Raw genomic sequence first — 11704 nt, 5'->3', positions numbered from 1 at the left:
CATTCATTTGAGATTCTTATTTTACATACTGGTAATATGTTTACATAGTATTGCAATGATTCTTTCAGAGTCCTATTGTGGAGTTCTCAGAGAACAGTGTGGCGTCATTAAGAGGAAAATATTAATGACTGTTTCTTTAAGACCCGACTCAGGCTCTGCACTGATGGAAAAAGAAGAAAAACAAAACCGGAATTCTGGAGCTGTGCTGTCGGGCCCACTCTCTTCCTTCCTGTCTGGGGCCCGAGGACACACACACACACACACACACACGCGCGCGCACATACACATACACGCACACACATACTCTCAAGCCAGAGAAAACGGCTCCCTTTACTATGGGCCTCAACCAGACAGCCTGCCAGGAGCTCTAGTGGAAGAGAGGAGGGGCTGAAAGAGAGAGTGTGTGTGTGTGTGTGTGTGTGTGTGTGTGTGTGTGTGTGTGTGTGTGTGTGTGTGTGTGTTGTGTGTGTGTGTGTGTGTGTGTGTTGTGTGTGTGTGTGTGTGTGTGTGTGTGTGTGTGGTGTAGTGTGTGTGTGTGTGGTGTGTGTGTGTGTGTGTGTGTGTTGTGTGTGTGTGTGTGTGTGTGTGTGTGTGTGTGTGTGTGTGTGTGTGTGTGTGTGTGTGTGGTGTGTGTGTGTGTGTGTGTGTGTGTGTGTGTGTGTGTGTGTGTGTGTGTGTGTGTGTGTGTGTGTGTGTCTTTGTGGGGACCAAGTTCAGTTTTAAATCTTGGTAGTGAGGACATTTTGGGAGTTTTTTCATGTTTAGGATTATAGTTGTAACCATGAATGAATGAGTCAATCCACAAGAAGTGAATCCCAAACTATATTTAAAAGTAATTTTTCATTTTAAAACAGCCTCCGATACTGTAAGATTGTATTACGTTTCTCTGTTTTATATAATTGGGAAGTGATAATCTTTAATGATAATGTATTTATTTATATATATTAACTTTATTGAGGAAATAACTGGATAATGAATCGTAATAATTTTAAGTTGCAGTTTTTGTTCAGTTTACATGGAAACCTGCACAGGACCATGACTAAATAAAAAAATCAGAAGAGAAAACATTGAGTAATGACTCAAATGTGATGCCTTTTTGTCTATTCAAACTGGACTCAAAGTTTAAATAATACAAATATCTAAAAATGCGACTACAACTATTCAAAGTCCCATCTAAGGGTGAGACTAAATCTAAATCTCTACACTGTTTAAACATCTGATAAGCATTCAAACTAATGGATCTGTTACTAGAAGTGGAATTCCTGGATCGTATTTCATGTCTCACTAAAGCAACGCCCCTTCTCCATCAAAGCAACCTACTTAAGGTTTGCGTTATGAATTTAGTTCTGATGGTTAATGTTACGGCATAATGTCCTCACAAGTATAGCTGTACAGATGTGTGTGTGCGTACATGAAAAAGAAAGAGGAGAAAAAAGAAGTTGGAGCTCAAGACTCTGTAATATGTAGCCCATGTGTGGCCCGTGTGTGTGTAGGAGGGGGTTGGTGATTCTATGAGGAGAACATCTGGATATGTTTTTCCTGGTGCGCTGTGGTTGCTGCCACTGCTTGCCTGAGAGTGTGTTTTAGAGTTTTACTAGTTCAGTGTGGCAGGTTTTTGTGCTCTCCTGCTCCTCTTGGCTCTTTCTGTCCTCAAACATTGTGTCATATTCCAACTTTATGAGATTTATGAGCTTGAGAATGCTCTCACAACTGGCTGCTGCTCTGCCCTGTTGCTGCAGGTGGAGGCAGGGTCAAACAAATCCCAAAACATCTATTGCCAGAGCGTGTTATTAGACCTTGTGTTATAATCAGATGTTGGTGTCCATCACTGAAATGGTCCATGTAACTGTATAGTGGTCAGCGCTCGATGAGCTCAGCGGGAACTGGACGTAGTTCTAGGAAAGAAATGAGAGGCGGTCTGCAGGGACACAGTTTTGAGGAACCACAGTAGAAAAACATAGAATAAGTCTGCGTTCTGCTTATGATGTACAAGAGTTTCCAGTGAGTCACAGTAAAAGCAGGTGCACTATAAGTTTTTACAGGCCCAAAGAGTTTCATAAATACAGACAGAGCCATATGCACAGAGTAGACACAATTATTAAAACATCCAAGAGCTACAAAAGTGACCTGCATTAGTCTGTAAAAAAATCGAGCTTAAATGAAGCCACATGGGTCCAAACAGTAAATATATATTATATGTTTGAAGCGTACTTTTTAACCAAAGAAAGTATTTGAGTAATTGTTCATATGGATCCTAAGTAATCAGAGAATGAAGCTGAACCAATGTTAGCTTGCAGCCCATTCGTCCTTTGTCTGCCTGCTCTGATTTTAATGCGAAGATGCTTTATTGGTGAGGAGACCTCTGCGAATAATTTGTCTACCTGTGAAACCTTAATAATGGAGAACAATGGAGGAATCCTTACAAGATTGCTACTTTAAAAACCCACCAAACTCAGTCAATTGGTGTTGATCGGATTTTGAGACCCTTGGGGCAGGAATATAGTATTGTGTGTTAGAGGAAATAAAGTGCAACAAATAATGACACACTGTACATCAAGGTGTGTAAAGGGTTATCTCAGAACTGATTAAATGAGGAGAAACTCCTTCGAGTTTCGAACTTAAAATATATTTTCTTAGCAAAACTGGATTTGGCAAAACTCCCCATTGCCTGATTTACTGCCTCACCCCTCCTCACCCCTTTCTCTCCCACTCCTTCCCCCTCTGAGACTGAGCTGTGCTGGTCGGCCGCTGCTGAGGTTTGGCGCTGCGCTCCTTCAACCCACGCGTTAGCTTTTGATCCAAAACCATCTTTTCCATTCGATTCCAATCGGACTGAATGGATGGAGTTAGTGGGTTTCTTGTAGGACTATGCAACAACAGAGAACAAGGTTTTAAATCTTGTTGACACATTTTATGGCAATCTGAAAAGGGAGCTTTAGTTGTCATGCTGTCAAGTATTAACAGATGGATTAATTTTAGGAGAAAGAACTGACTTCACATATGCTGCTCTGCAAACAAATTCATTCTGTATACCCCTATATTTTTAACTAAATGTATAATTGGTATAAAGTCCTTGCAGATGAATGTGTCTGTTACTTCAATGCTCCAATGTCAGTCTTAAAGGTCACCTATTATGCAAAATCCACTTGTTCATGTCTTTTATACATGAACATGTGTCCCCTCTGTGTAAAGAGATTCGGGAAGTTTCAGGAAGTGTGGGAGTCCTGACCGTTTGCATGTTCTGAGGGGTCGCAGGCCTGAAAAATAAGAAGGGTAAAGGATTGTTGGAAACTCATATGGTTTCTAATGTGCTTCACATAACATAGGGGTGTCTCACTATATATAGGAATTTAAAGGTCACCTATTATGCAAAATCCACTTGTTCATGTCTTTTATACATGAACATGTGTCCCCTCTGTGTAAAGAGATTCGGGAAGTTTCAGGAAAAAAATATCCGCTCACTTTTTGTCCTGATCCATTTATATAAAAACCTGTCTGAAAATGAGCTGATCAGATTTAGGCCACTTTATGATGTCATAACGATGTTTTGGCTTGTGTAACCATTAGCCAATAACCAACAAGGTAACACCCCCCACCTTATCACCTGCATCTCCTCCTAGAGCACCATTGTGTTCTTTTTAACCATATATCTCTCAGAGGGGCGTAGGGAGTCGCTCCTTATTTTCATCTGAAGTAACAGACAGAGAATCAGCACTTTTGAAACAGGGCTGAAACAGAGGGGATTATGGGATGCTACAATGCATGATCTGTTTGGTATTTCGAGCAAACACTTCAGAGACATGTTTTGTATATATCTGAGACCTATAATATCTTGATGAAAAACAGTATAATAGGGGACCTTTAAATCACTTCTGACCCACACTGGCTGCTTATGTAACACAAATTCAACCAGTTCACACACGCTGTAAGGTGTGTAAATGTGTGCTGAGTGTTTTAAAATTGATGACCTATTTTACAACGAACCAGCCCATAAAACAAACCTAGCGATAACTTTCAGAACACCCGTCCCTCCCCTCTCAGAGACTCACCTTTAAATCACCTGCCTCTCTGAAGCTCCACTGCTCCGACACAAACTCACTGAGAAAGATTATCTAAAAGCAACACACGGTGTCTCTTACAGCTCTGTTTCTTTAAATACTACTTGTTAGAAGGATGTGTGTCAGGATTACATTATCACATTATCATAGCCATTCAAGCTCTGCAATGAATGATTATTGTCATTGTCAAAGTTTTAGACTTTTATTGTGTTTTATATCAAATAGAAAAACAGTTCCTCATATTTATCCGACTTTTTTTTCTTGAACAATTAAAATAGTTGGCAATCTACAGAGTATATGTCGACAGGCCACTGCTATTAACTAACCATTTTAGTACAAAAAAAGGACATCAAATCTGACATTATATAAGATTAAACCTTAATGAATGTTTGTTTTTTATTAAGGGCACTTTCATACCTAACTCGTTCGTTCTGCACTTTCTGAAATCAAGTCACAACCACAGAAGTATTAAATACCTTAATTTTGATCATGCAGATCTTTAACACCACTAGTTACGAGGTTGCTTTAAAACAGCTGGATGTTCTGTTCATGTGCTGGTCTGAAACCTGCTGAAACAGAGAGGAGGAGAGTAATATATGTCATGAGACAGAACATTATTGTTAGAGTCATATCTACAGTAAGCACCTTTGACCATCTGTCTTTATGGCCCTGCCTCTCATCTGTCATAGTAATATGATGGGGTGAGGCTGAAGTAAGTGTGTGTGGTGTGTGTTGTGTGTGTGTGAGAGAGAGAGAGGGTGAGGGCTGAGTTAACACACGATGACTCACCTCAGTGCTTTTACAATCTTGCCTACGTAGGTACAGTATGTTTGCTCTGCATGTTGATAAGATACAGTAGAGCAGGGTGAATATTACTCCTAACTTAATTAATGTTTGCTTTTGTCATGTTGGTTCAGTGTCTTATAAAATGCTCACTCAAACTGGAAACAAAACCAGTCAAATGTGTTTTTTTTGGATTTGTTCCAGACTTTTTGGTTAATAATAGAAATCAGGTCGCTGTTTAACACAAGATTAAAGAGGACCTATTATGCTCATTTTCAGCTTTCATATTTGTATTTTGTGCTTCAGTCAGTGAACACCCCACTCTGTGTCTTAAAAACCGCAGGTTGGTAACAAGTGGCTAAATGAGACTACTCAACGTCATCGCGCCAAACACAAGTCTGCCTTTAGCTTAGTACTGCTGACGTTACTATATTGTGAAATAGCCAATTATGATTTATAAGTTGATTTACTTTTCGTACTCAAGTATGTTTTCAGGCAAATATTTTTAGCATGGGTGAAGGACTTTTACTTGTAGAGTATTTACACTGTGGTATCACTTTTAATCATTTGTTTAAAATATCTGAGTACTTCTTCTACCATTAATAGCAGTGTGTATGTGTGTGTTTTTAAGGATAAAGGGTTGGTGATGAAAGATAGAATGCAATAGACACTCAAAATCATTCATGTTTTATTCATTTGCTTTCTTGAATTAGACTGAGGAGATTTATTTCAGATGTACATTTGTTTAAACTGATTTCCTTTATTGTCACTCAGCCGGCTCCCTTTTACATCCTTCCTCCCCTCTCTCCCTTTCTCTGTGTTATGTATGTCAGTCCCTCTCCATCTTTCCAGTTTGGTCTTCAATAATGAATTCAGCTGTGAGACTTCTCTGTCGCTCAAAGACTGCTCACAGCATCGGCAAATTATTACTGCTCTTCACTAGACATACACACACTTCCCATACAGAATACACACTTAAATGCAAACACAGCCACACTTCTCTATCTATTGGATTCCTGAAAAATTCATAGCAGTGCTCAGAGACTTCTACTGGAGGCATCAGCATTGGCCTCTGAGGCGCTTAACAGTTCACCTGAAAATGCAGATGTTGGAGGCAGCCATGTTTGAGAAAGTGAGGTGTCGCATCTTCAGGTGAAGCTACATGCAACATGTGCTTTGTTTAATGTACTCACACAAGCATCACCTGTGATAATAAGCTTTATTTTGATCATCATGTTAATGGTGTTTTCCAGTCATGGTTCCTTCACTTTCGTAAGAGTTCAAATTATTTAATGTAGATTTTTATCAATATCCCATCTAGTATCATGAAACCATAAAAAATGTCAATCACAGGTACCCAAAGTATCAAAACTTTTTTCAATTATCCTCAGCTGAATGTCACACTTCCACTGAGTTGATTAGAGGGTGATTGAGATCTCCTGTTGGCTCCTGATTAATAATTGAGAGCGGCTTGATGCATTTCCCCTAACGACGCCCTTTCTGAAGGGCAGAAGAGTGGCGGGCGTTTGAGACTTCTTTGTGTCTTAACTTTGTGATTGAAGCAGATTTTAAGGTTCCTGAAACCGAGCTGTCTGTTACACATTACATTGTTATTCCTGCCCTTTGTTGCTAGTATGCTACCTCAGGCAAGCTTGTCATTTTGTCATAAAAGGATCATGAGCACCTTGAAAAGTGGAACTAAATCAGTGACTGTGTGTAAACATTTAGCAGCAATCACTAACTATAACAACCTCTGTACCTGCATGTGTTTGTGATAAAGAAACAGATAGATATCACAGCTGAAACTGAACAGAAACTAAGTGCGTTGATTCATTTTCCAGGCCTGTTTTTTATGTGTTGGCGACCTGCGTGTTTGGGGGCAAAGGAAACAGCAGAGGAAATGCCAGCGTTAGCGTGGGGAGAGGGGTGGGCCACCTCACTCTATCACTGAGGTGAGTGGGTTTAAACCACAGTCTGCCTTAAAGAGGCCTCAGACAAAAAGAGCTTCAAGCCAAGTTGGTATTTTCCTCGTTTTCATTAAGAAAAATCATAAAGAAAATGCAGCAAGTTTGTAATAAATATGACAGACTGGACAAGAAAGAAAGGCAATATTATTTACTCATATTGTTTATGAGAATTTCAGCTCAAGATGTTTATCTTAATGTATAGTTCAGTCGTGTGAACAGAACGTTTAAATATCTGCTGAAGCTTGTATTAAGAACATTTTAATCTGTTAAAAAAAAAGATTCTGGAGTCGTTCCACTGACAATGAATGGAAGACTTTTTCATAATACTGGATACAACCCAGGGTGATTTTCCAGGGATATGGGGGGGGATTTTCTGGTTCAGAAGGATCAGTTTAAATCTGTTCATGGTAAGAAGGCCCAGAGATCAGATTCATCTCCCATTCACAGTCTGAGTTGTACTATTTTTTAATCATAGATCAGCATGAAGGTGAACTGGAATGTGAATTATGTGTGTCCTTTCTTTGAAAAGACATATCAACTATGATGAAGACACCGCAGCTTTTGAGCGTATTTTAATAGTCTTAGCTTTTTCTTTAACCTATCTAAAAAACCTTTTTTTTAAATCAATTGCCATTTTGTTTTTTCAGACCTGCATATCCAATTTAGGTTCTCAGTCATTTTGGCCAGCCTACTTGTTGAAACATGGCGTGCAAAAGTAAACCAGCCAGTCATAGTGACTATGTCCATTTATTTTAAACAGTCTATGGAGCCATCCCACTGGAGAATGTAGGCGGTACTAAATTATACATTTATTTTTGCTAATTGTTTATACCAAATAAGTATACCAGGTAAAACCAACATTAAGAGATTCAGTAAAGTGACAGTAAGAGCAGTTCAGGAGAATTAATCATTCAACTACTTCTTCCTGGGGGAAAAAAAACTGCTTATACATTTTGTTTCTCTAAATACAAGTTTGACAACACCTCATCATTCACTTTAATCTAGAGATTTAGCTTTGTAAGGTTCTGCTTTGCTTTTGTGTAATATTTTGTGTAGCTTAGTTTCAGCTCTGGGACTATGGGTCAGTGCGCTCATCTCAACAGCATGCTTCAGAAAATTACATTACCATTCTGGAGTATAGATTTAAGGAGGAAGTAAACTCTCCTTCATCTGCCAGCAGCGGTTATTCCATCTCTGAAGGATGACTTTGTGTCGAGAAAAAACGATTCATGTTGCATATATTGCTGTTTCTGTTTGACTAGTTTTTTGTAGTATGAAAACAATAAAGACTTGACATATTGACATACTTCGGGTATTGTGAAACAGGAAATGTGTGCACACAGAAAGCTCCTGTTCTTTCCAAAATGGCAGATTAAAGGCTGTTGATGCATGTACGAGCAGGTTGACTCACAATGGGTAAAGCTGATAAGTCTTTTGTTGTTCAGATAGAAGTGAATACATCTTAATCTTTAGTTTATTTGTCTTATTCAAGCTTTATTACGTAACACATACTGCTCTGTAGCTCCATCAGTTATTAAAATATACCAGTTAAAGACACGGAAAACGTATAATCTCAAACAGCTTCTTACTATCGGCAATGTGGCCCGACATGAACACAAGTGTTTTTCCTAAAATGAAATGATGTCACTTACTTCTGAGCAACGATAAGGATTTTGCAACGTTTGAATTCAAATCTGGCGACAGATGGTTTTGTTATTTTCTTATATCTCCATGAAACTTTTAGATTTACAAACCAATGGCCAATTCAGAGTTCAAACAAGGAGCCGCATCACCATTTTGACAATAATACAAAAATGTCGCTATCCAACCTACAACCAGCCATCAGAATATGACATGAAATCAAATTACCCAAAATACCTCCCGGGGGTGTTATGAGAACTGGATACAGGAATAACAGATGGCACCCAATCATTTGAATGAAAAATTGTCAAACTGATAAGTCAAAAAGAATTTGCTTCCAAAATAAAAAGCTGCAGATTTTGTTTTCCTCCCCAACCCGCTCACTTACACTCTGCCATAGACTTTAAATTAAAAATGTACTTACAATTGTTTGTGACATACGTTATAAGCAAATATAATGTAGTTTTAGTTTTTAACCCAAAACATGATATTTGTCTTAAACAAGTATGTTTGTTACTAATGACTCAATAACCACATGTTTAAAACTAAAAACCATAACATGGGGATAGGTGTAATTTGGCCTTTTCTGCCCTATCCGAAGATTTACAATGTTAATGATAGCCACTTATGATAGCCATTTGATTAGCTCATAACATTTAAAATGACTGAAATGCTGCAGAATAACGAGCTAATTCTACTACTAAAAAAGGGCATTGTTTAACTCAAAATCAGCATTTCAACTGGCCCTAATTGCCCAGATTGCCACCAAGGCCTTGTCTACAGGTGCTTTCAAGACTTGAAGTTATCCCCCTGATGTCGACTCTGTTAGAGCTTCATCACGAGTAAAGTTTTAGTCTTCAGTTATTTGGGTGTTAAAAATAAGTGATGATAGTTTTTGTTTACTATCGAAGAGAAGTTTGTAAACAAACACAAACACACTCAGAGTGGATACACAACCCTAAGAGAGCCTGTTGTTGTCCATGAAGGGAGTGGAAACACAAGAGCCCTAAAGTGTGTGTGTGTGTGTGTGTGTGTGTGTGTGTGTGTGTGTGTGTGTGTGTGTGTGTGTGTGTGTGTGTGTGTGTGTGTGTGTGTGTGTGTGTGTGTGTGTGTGTGTGTGTGTGTGTGTGTGTGTGTGTGTGTGTGTGTGTGTGTGTGTGTGTGTGTGTGTGTGTGTGTGTGTGTGTGTGTGTGTGTGTGTGTGTGTGTGTGTGGTGTGTGTGTGTGTGTGTGTGTGTGTGTGTGTGTGACACTAAGGGGGGGGGGGGGATAAAGAGCCATTGTCTGCAGCTGGTGCATCCCCCACCCCTCCTCTTTGCAGCTGTGAGGAAATCAAACGCTCCTCTTTTCCCCTCTGCCTCTGTCACAACCTGCTGATGCCTTATTAGGTCATTCATGGTGAAAGTCATGGTGATGACCCAGGGCAGCAGGTATACACTATAGAGCTGTTACAAAAATGTGAAATTCACAACCTAGAGGTATTTCAATAATTAATTAGGCTCCTTCAAGATAGTTCAACAAGTTGTTCAAATGTTTCCTATCTTCATGGAACTAGTTTTTTTCTCAAAGAGAGAAGACATATTGCTCTCAGAAATGAGTCTAGTAGACAGACTACGATGTTGTCACTCAATAAGTGCTGTTTAGTTTGAGGCCAGAGGCACATTTTTGTAATTGATTGTTAGGTGGAGGTGTGAATTAATTATGGATGAATGTATACATGTTGTGAGTGTCCCATGTGTGGAGATCAGTGGCAAATGAGTTAGAGTCCCTTCTAGTGCATGAGGCCATTGATTGAGAGGTACACATTTGTCCCCCAGATAAATGAACAAGATGGTCATAAGATCCTTTTAGAGAAAGCATTCTGCTCAGGAACCAGATGGATTTCTTTATTTATGGCCAACAGTAAAAAATTAAATGTTTTTTTTCTGTAATATACATATTTACAATATCAGACTTTTACTGGCAAATATACAATCTTATTGTCCCAAATGTGTATAAGTTTAGCCCATATTTAGCAAAGCCTTATAGAGTGAACACCCCTTGAAAAAATAAAATAACAACGTTAAACTAATTTTCTGTCATTGTCAACACATCGGTTGACTTTTTATTTATATAATCATATTTTTTAAGAAAAATAAAATACAATAGTGTACTGTATCATATTACTGGAGTTTTCCCTTTTCTTATCTTTCGCTTTTATTGAACATGTAATGGCAGATATTAAGGTTTATTACAACCATAACAATAACAATACAAACAGAAGTAAACGCCTTGTAATATTGGGGCCAAGGTTTACCAAACTGTATTTGTATTTTCATATTAACATTATATTAAAATAATGAGAAGGGAACAGTAGGATAGGCCTGCAGTATTTTACATTGGTTTCATCACCTGCACAGCTGTCAAGCAGCTTCTTCTGGGGTAAAAAAAACCCAACATATACTCTTTTTCAACACATATGGGAGACATGTTGAGCTTATTACTGGAGGGGACATGTTAGAGTATGTCTAGTGCCTTGTTGTATGAACTATCAATGAATGGATATGAATGTCGTGATAACATTGTGAGCTTGTGTGAATGTTCAGCAGCTCTGCACCTTTAAATCTCTGCGCTCCTCCCTCAGCTCAGTGACACCCTGCAGAGCCTCTTTAACGCATCCAGTAGAAAATGACAAACCAGAGGCGCTCCACGGGCCAGCATGTCAAATAATAACAATAATCATGGGCTTTAGACACAGCATCTCGTCTGAGACTCACACCCTCAGACAATAACTAAGCATCTTTGGGACGTTTTTTGAGGGTCTGCGGACGCCCTCGAAGTTGGAGTTGGGTCGCCAAATGGATGTCGGAATGAAACCGCCACTTCTATCGGACTGAAGCAAGGAGGGAAAGAAAACCTGCATGTTCAAGTTTCCTGCTCCAACCAGAGGGGCATCGCTGCGTGCGTGTTTGGATGTGTGTGTGGGAAGTGTGTGCTGGCTGCGTGTGTGTGCGCAGCGGCGGGTGGTCGTGGTGGTGGCCGCGGGAAGGGAAGTTTAGCAGCGTGATTTGTCTTGTTTTCCCTCTCTCTTCTGTTGCGTTGTTCTCCATGTCACACCAGGGGACAGGCGGATTAACGTTTCCCTGATGAGAATTAATCATCTGTGCAGAGGCTCTGTGATCGTGACTGTGATGATGATGTCGAGTAAGAGCGTGGAGTGGCTGCAGGAGGAGCTGGAGTCCGGGGCCAGCTCCCCTGCTGCTGCGGACTGCAGAC

General features: G+C 39.5%; 1 protein-coding gene across 2 annotated transcripts in view; it reads left to right on the top strand.

Annotated features, from left to right (window-relative positions):
* Positions 1-11096: 11096 nt before the first annotated feature.
* The window catches only part of dusp7 (dual specificity phosphatase 7), a 9863-nt gene continuing 9255 nt past the window's right edge, over positions 11097-11704 (top strand). The window contains exon 1 of one of the 2 annotated variants that reach the window (XM_034134985.1): positions 11097-11676. In XM_034134985.1, coding sequence (XP_033990876.1) covers positions 11575-11676 — 102 coding nt within the window. In that variant the 5' untranslated portion in view covers positions 11097-11574. Of the gene's footprint in view, positions 11684-11704 lie in introns of both variants that reach the window. The other variant, XM_034134984.1, reaches the window with a different exon arrangement.

The sequence above is a fragment of the Trematomus bernacchii genome, unplaced genomic scaffold, assembly GCF_902827165.1.
Source record: "Trematomus bernacchii unplaced genomic scaffold, fTreBer1.1, whole genome shotgun sequence".
NCBI classification, from domain to species: domain Eukaryota; kingdom Metazoa; phylum Chordata; class Actinopteri; order Perciformes; family Nototheniidae; genus Trematomus; species Trematomus bernacchii.
Note: the sequence above shows the minus strand (reverse complement) of the source record. Positions and strands in the feature narration are given on the sequence as shown.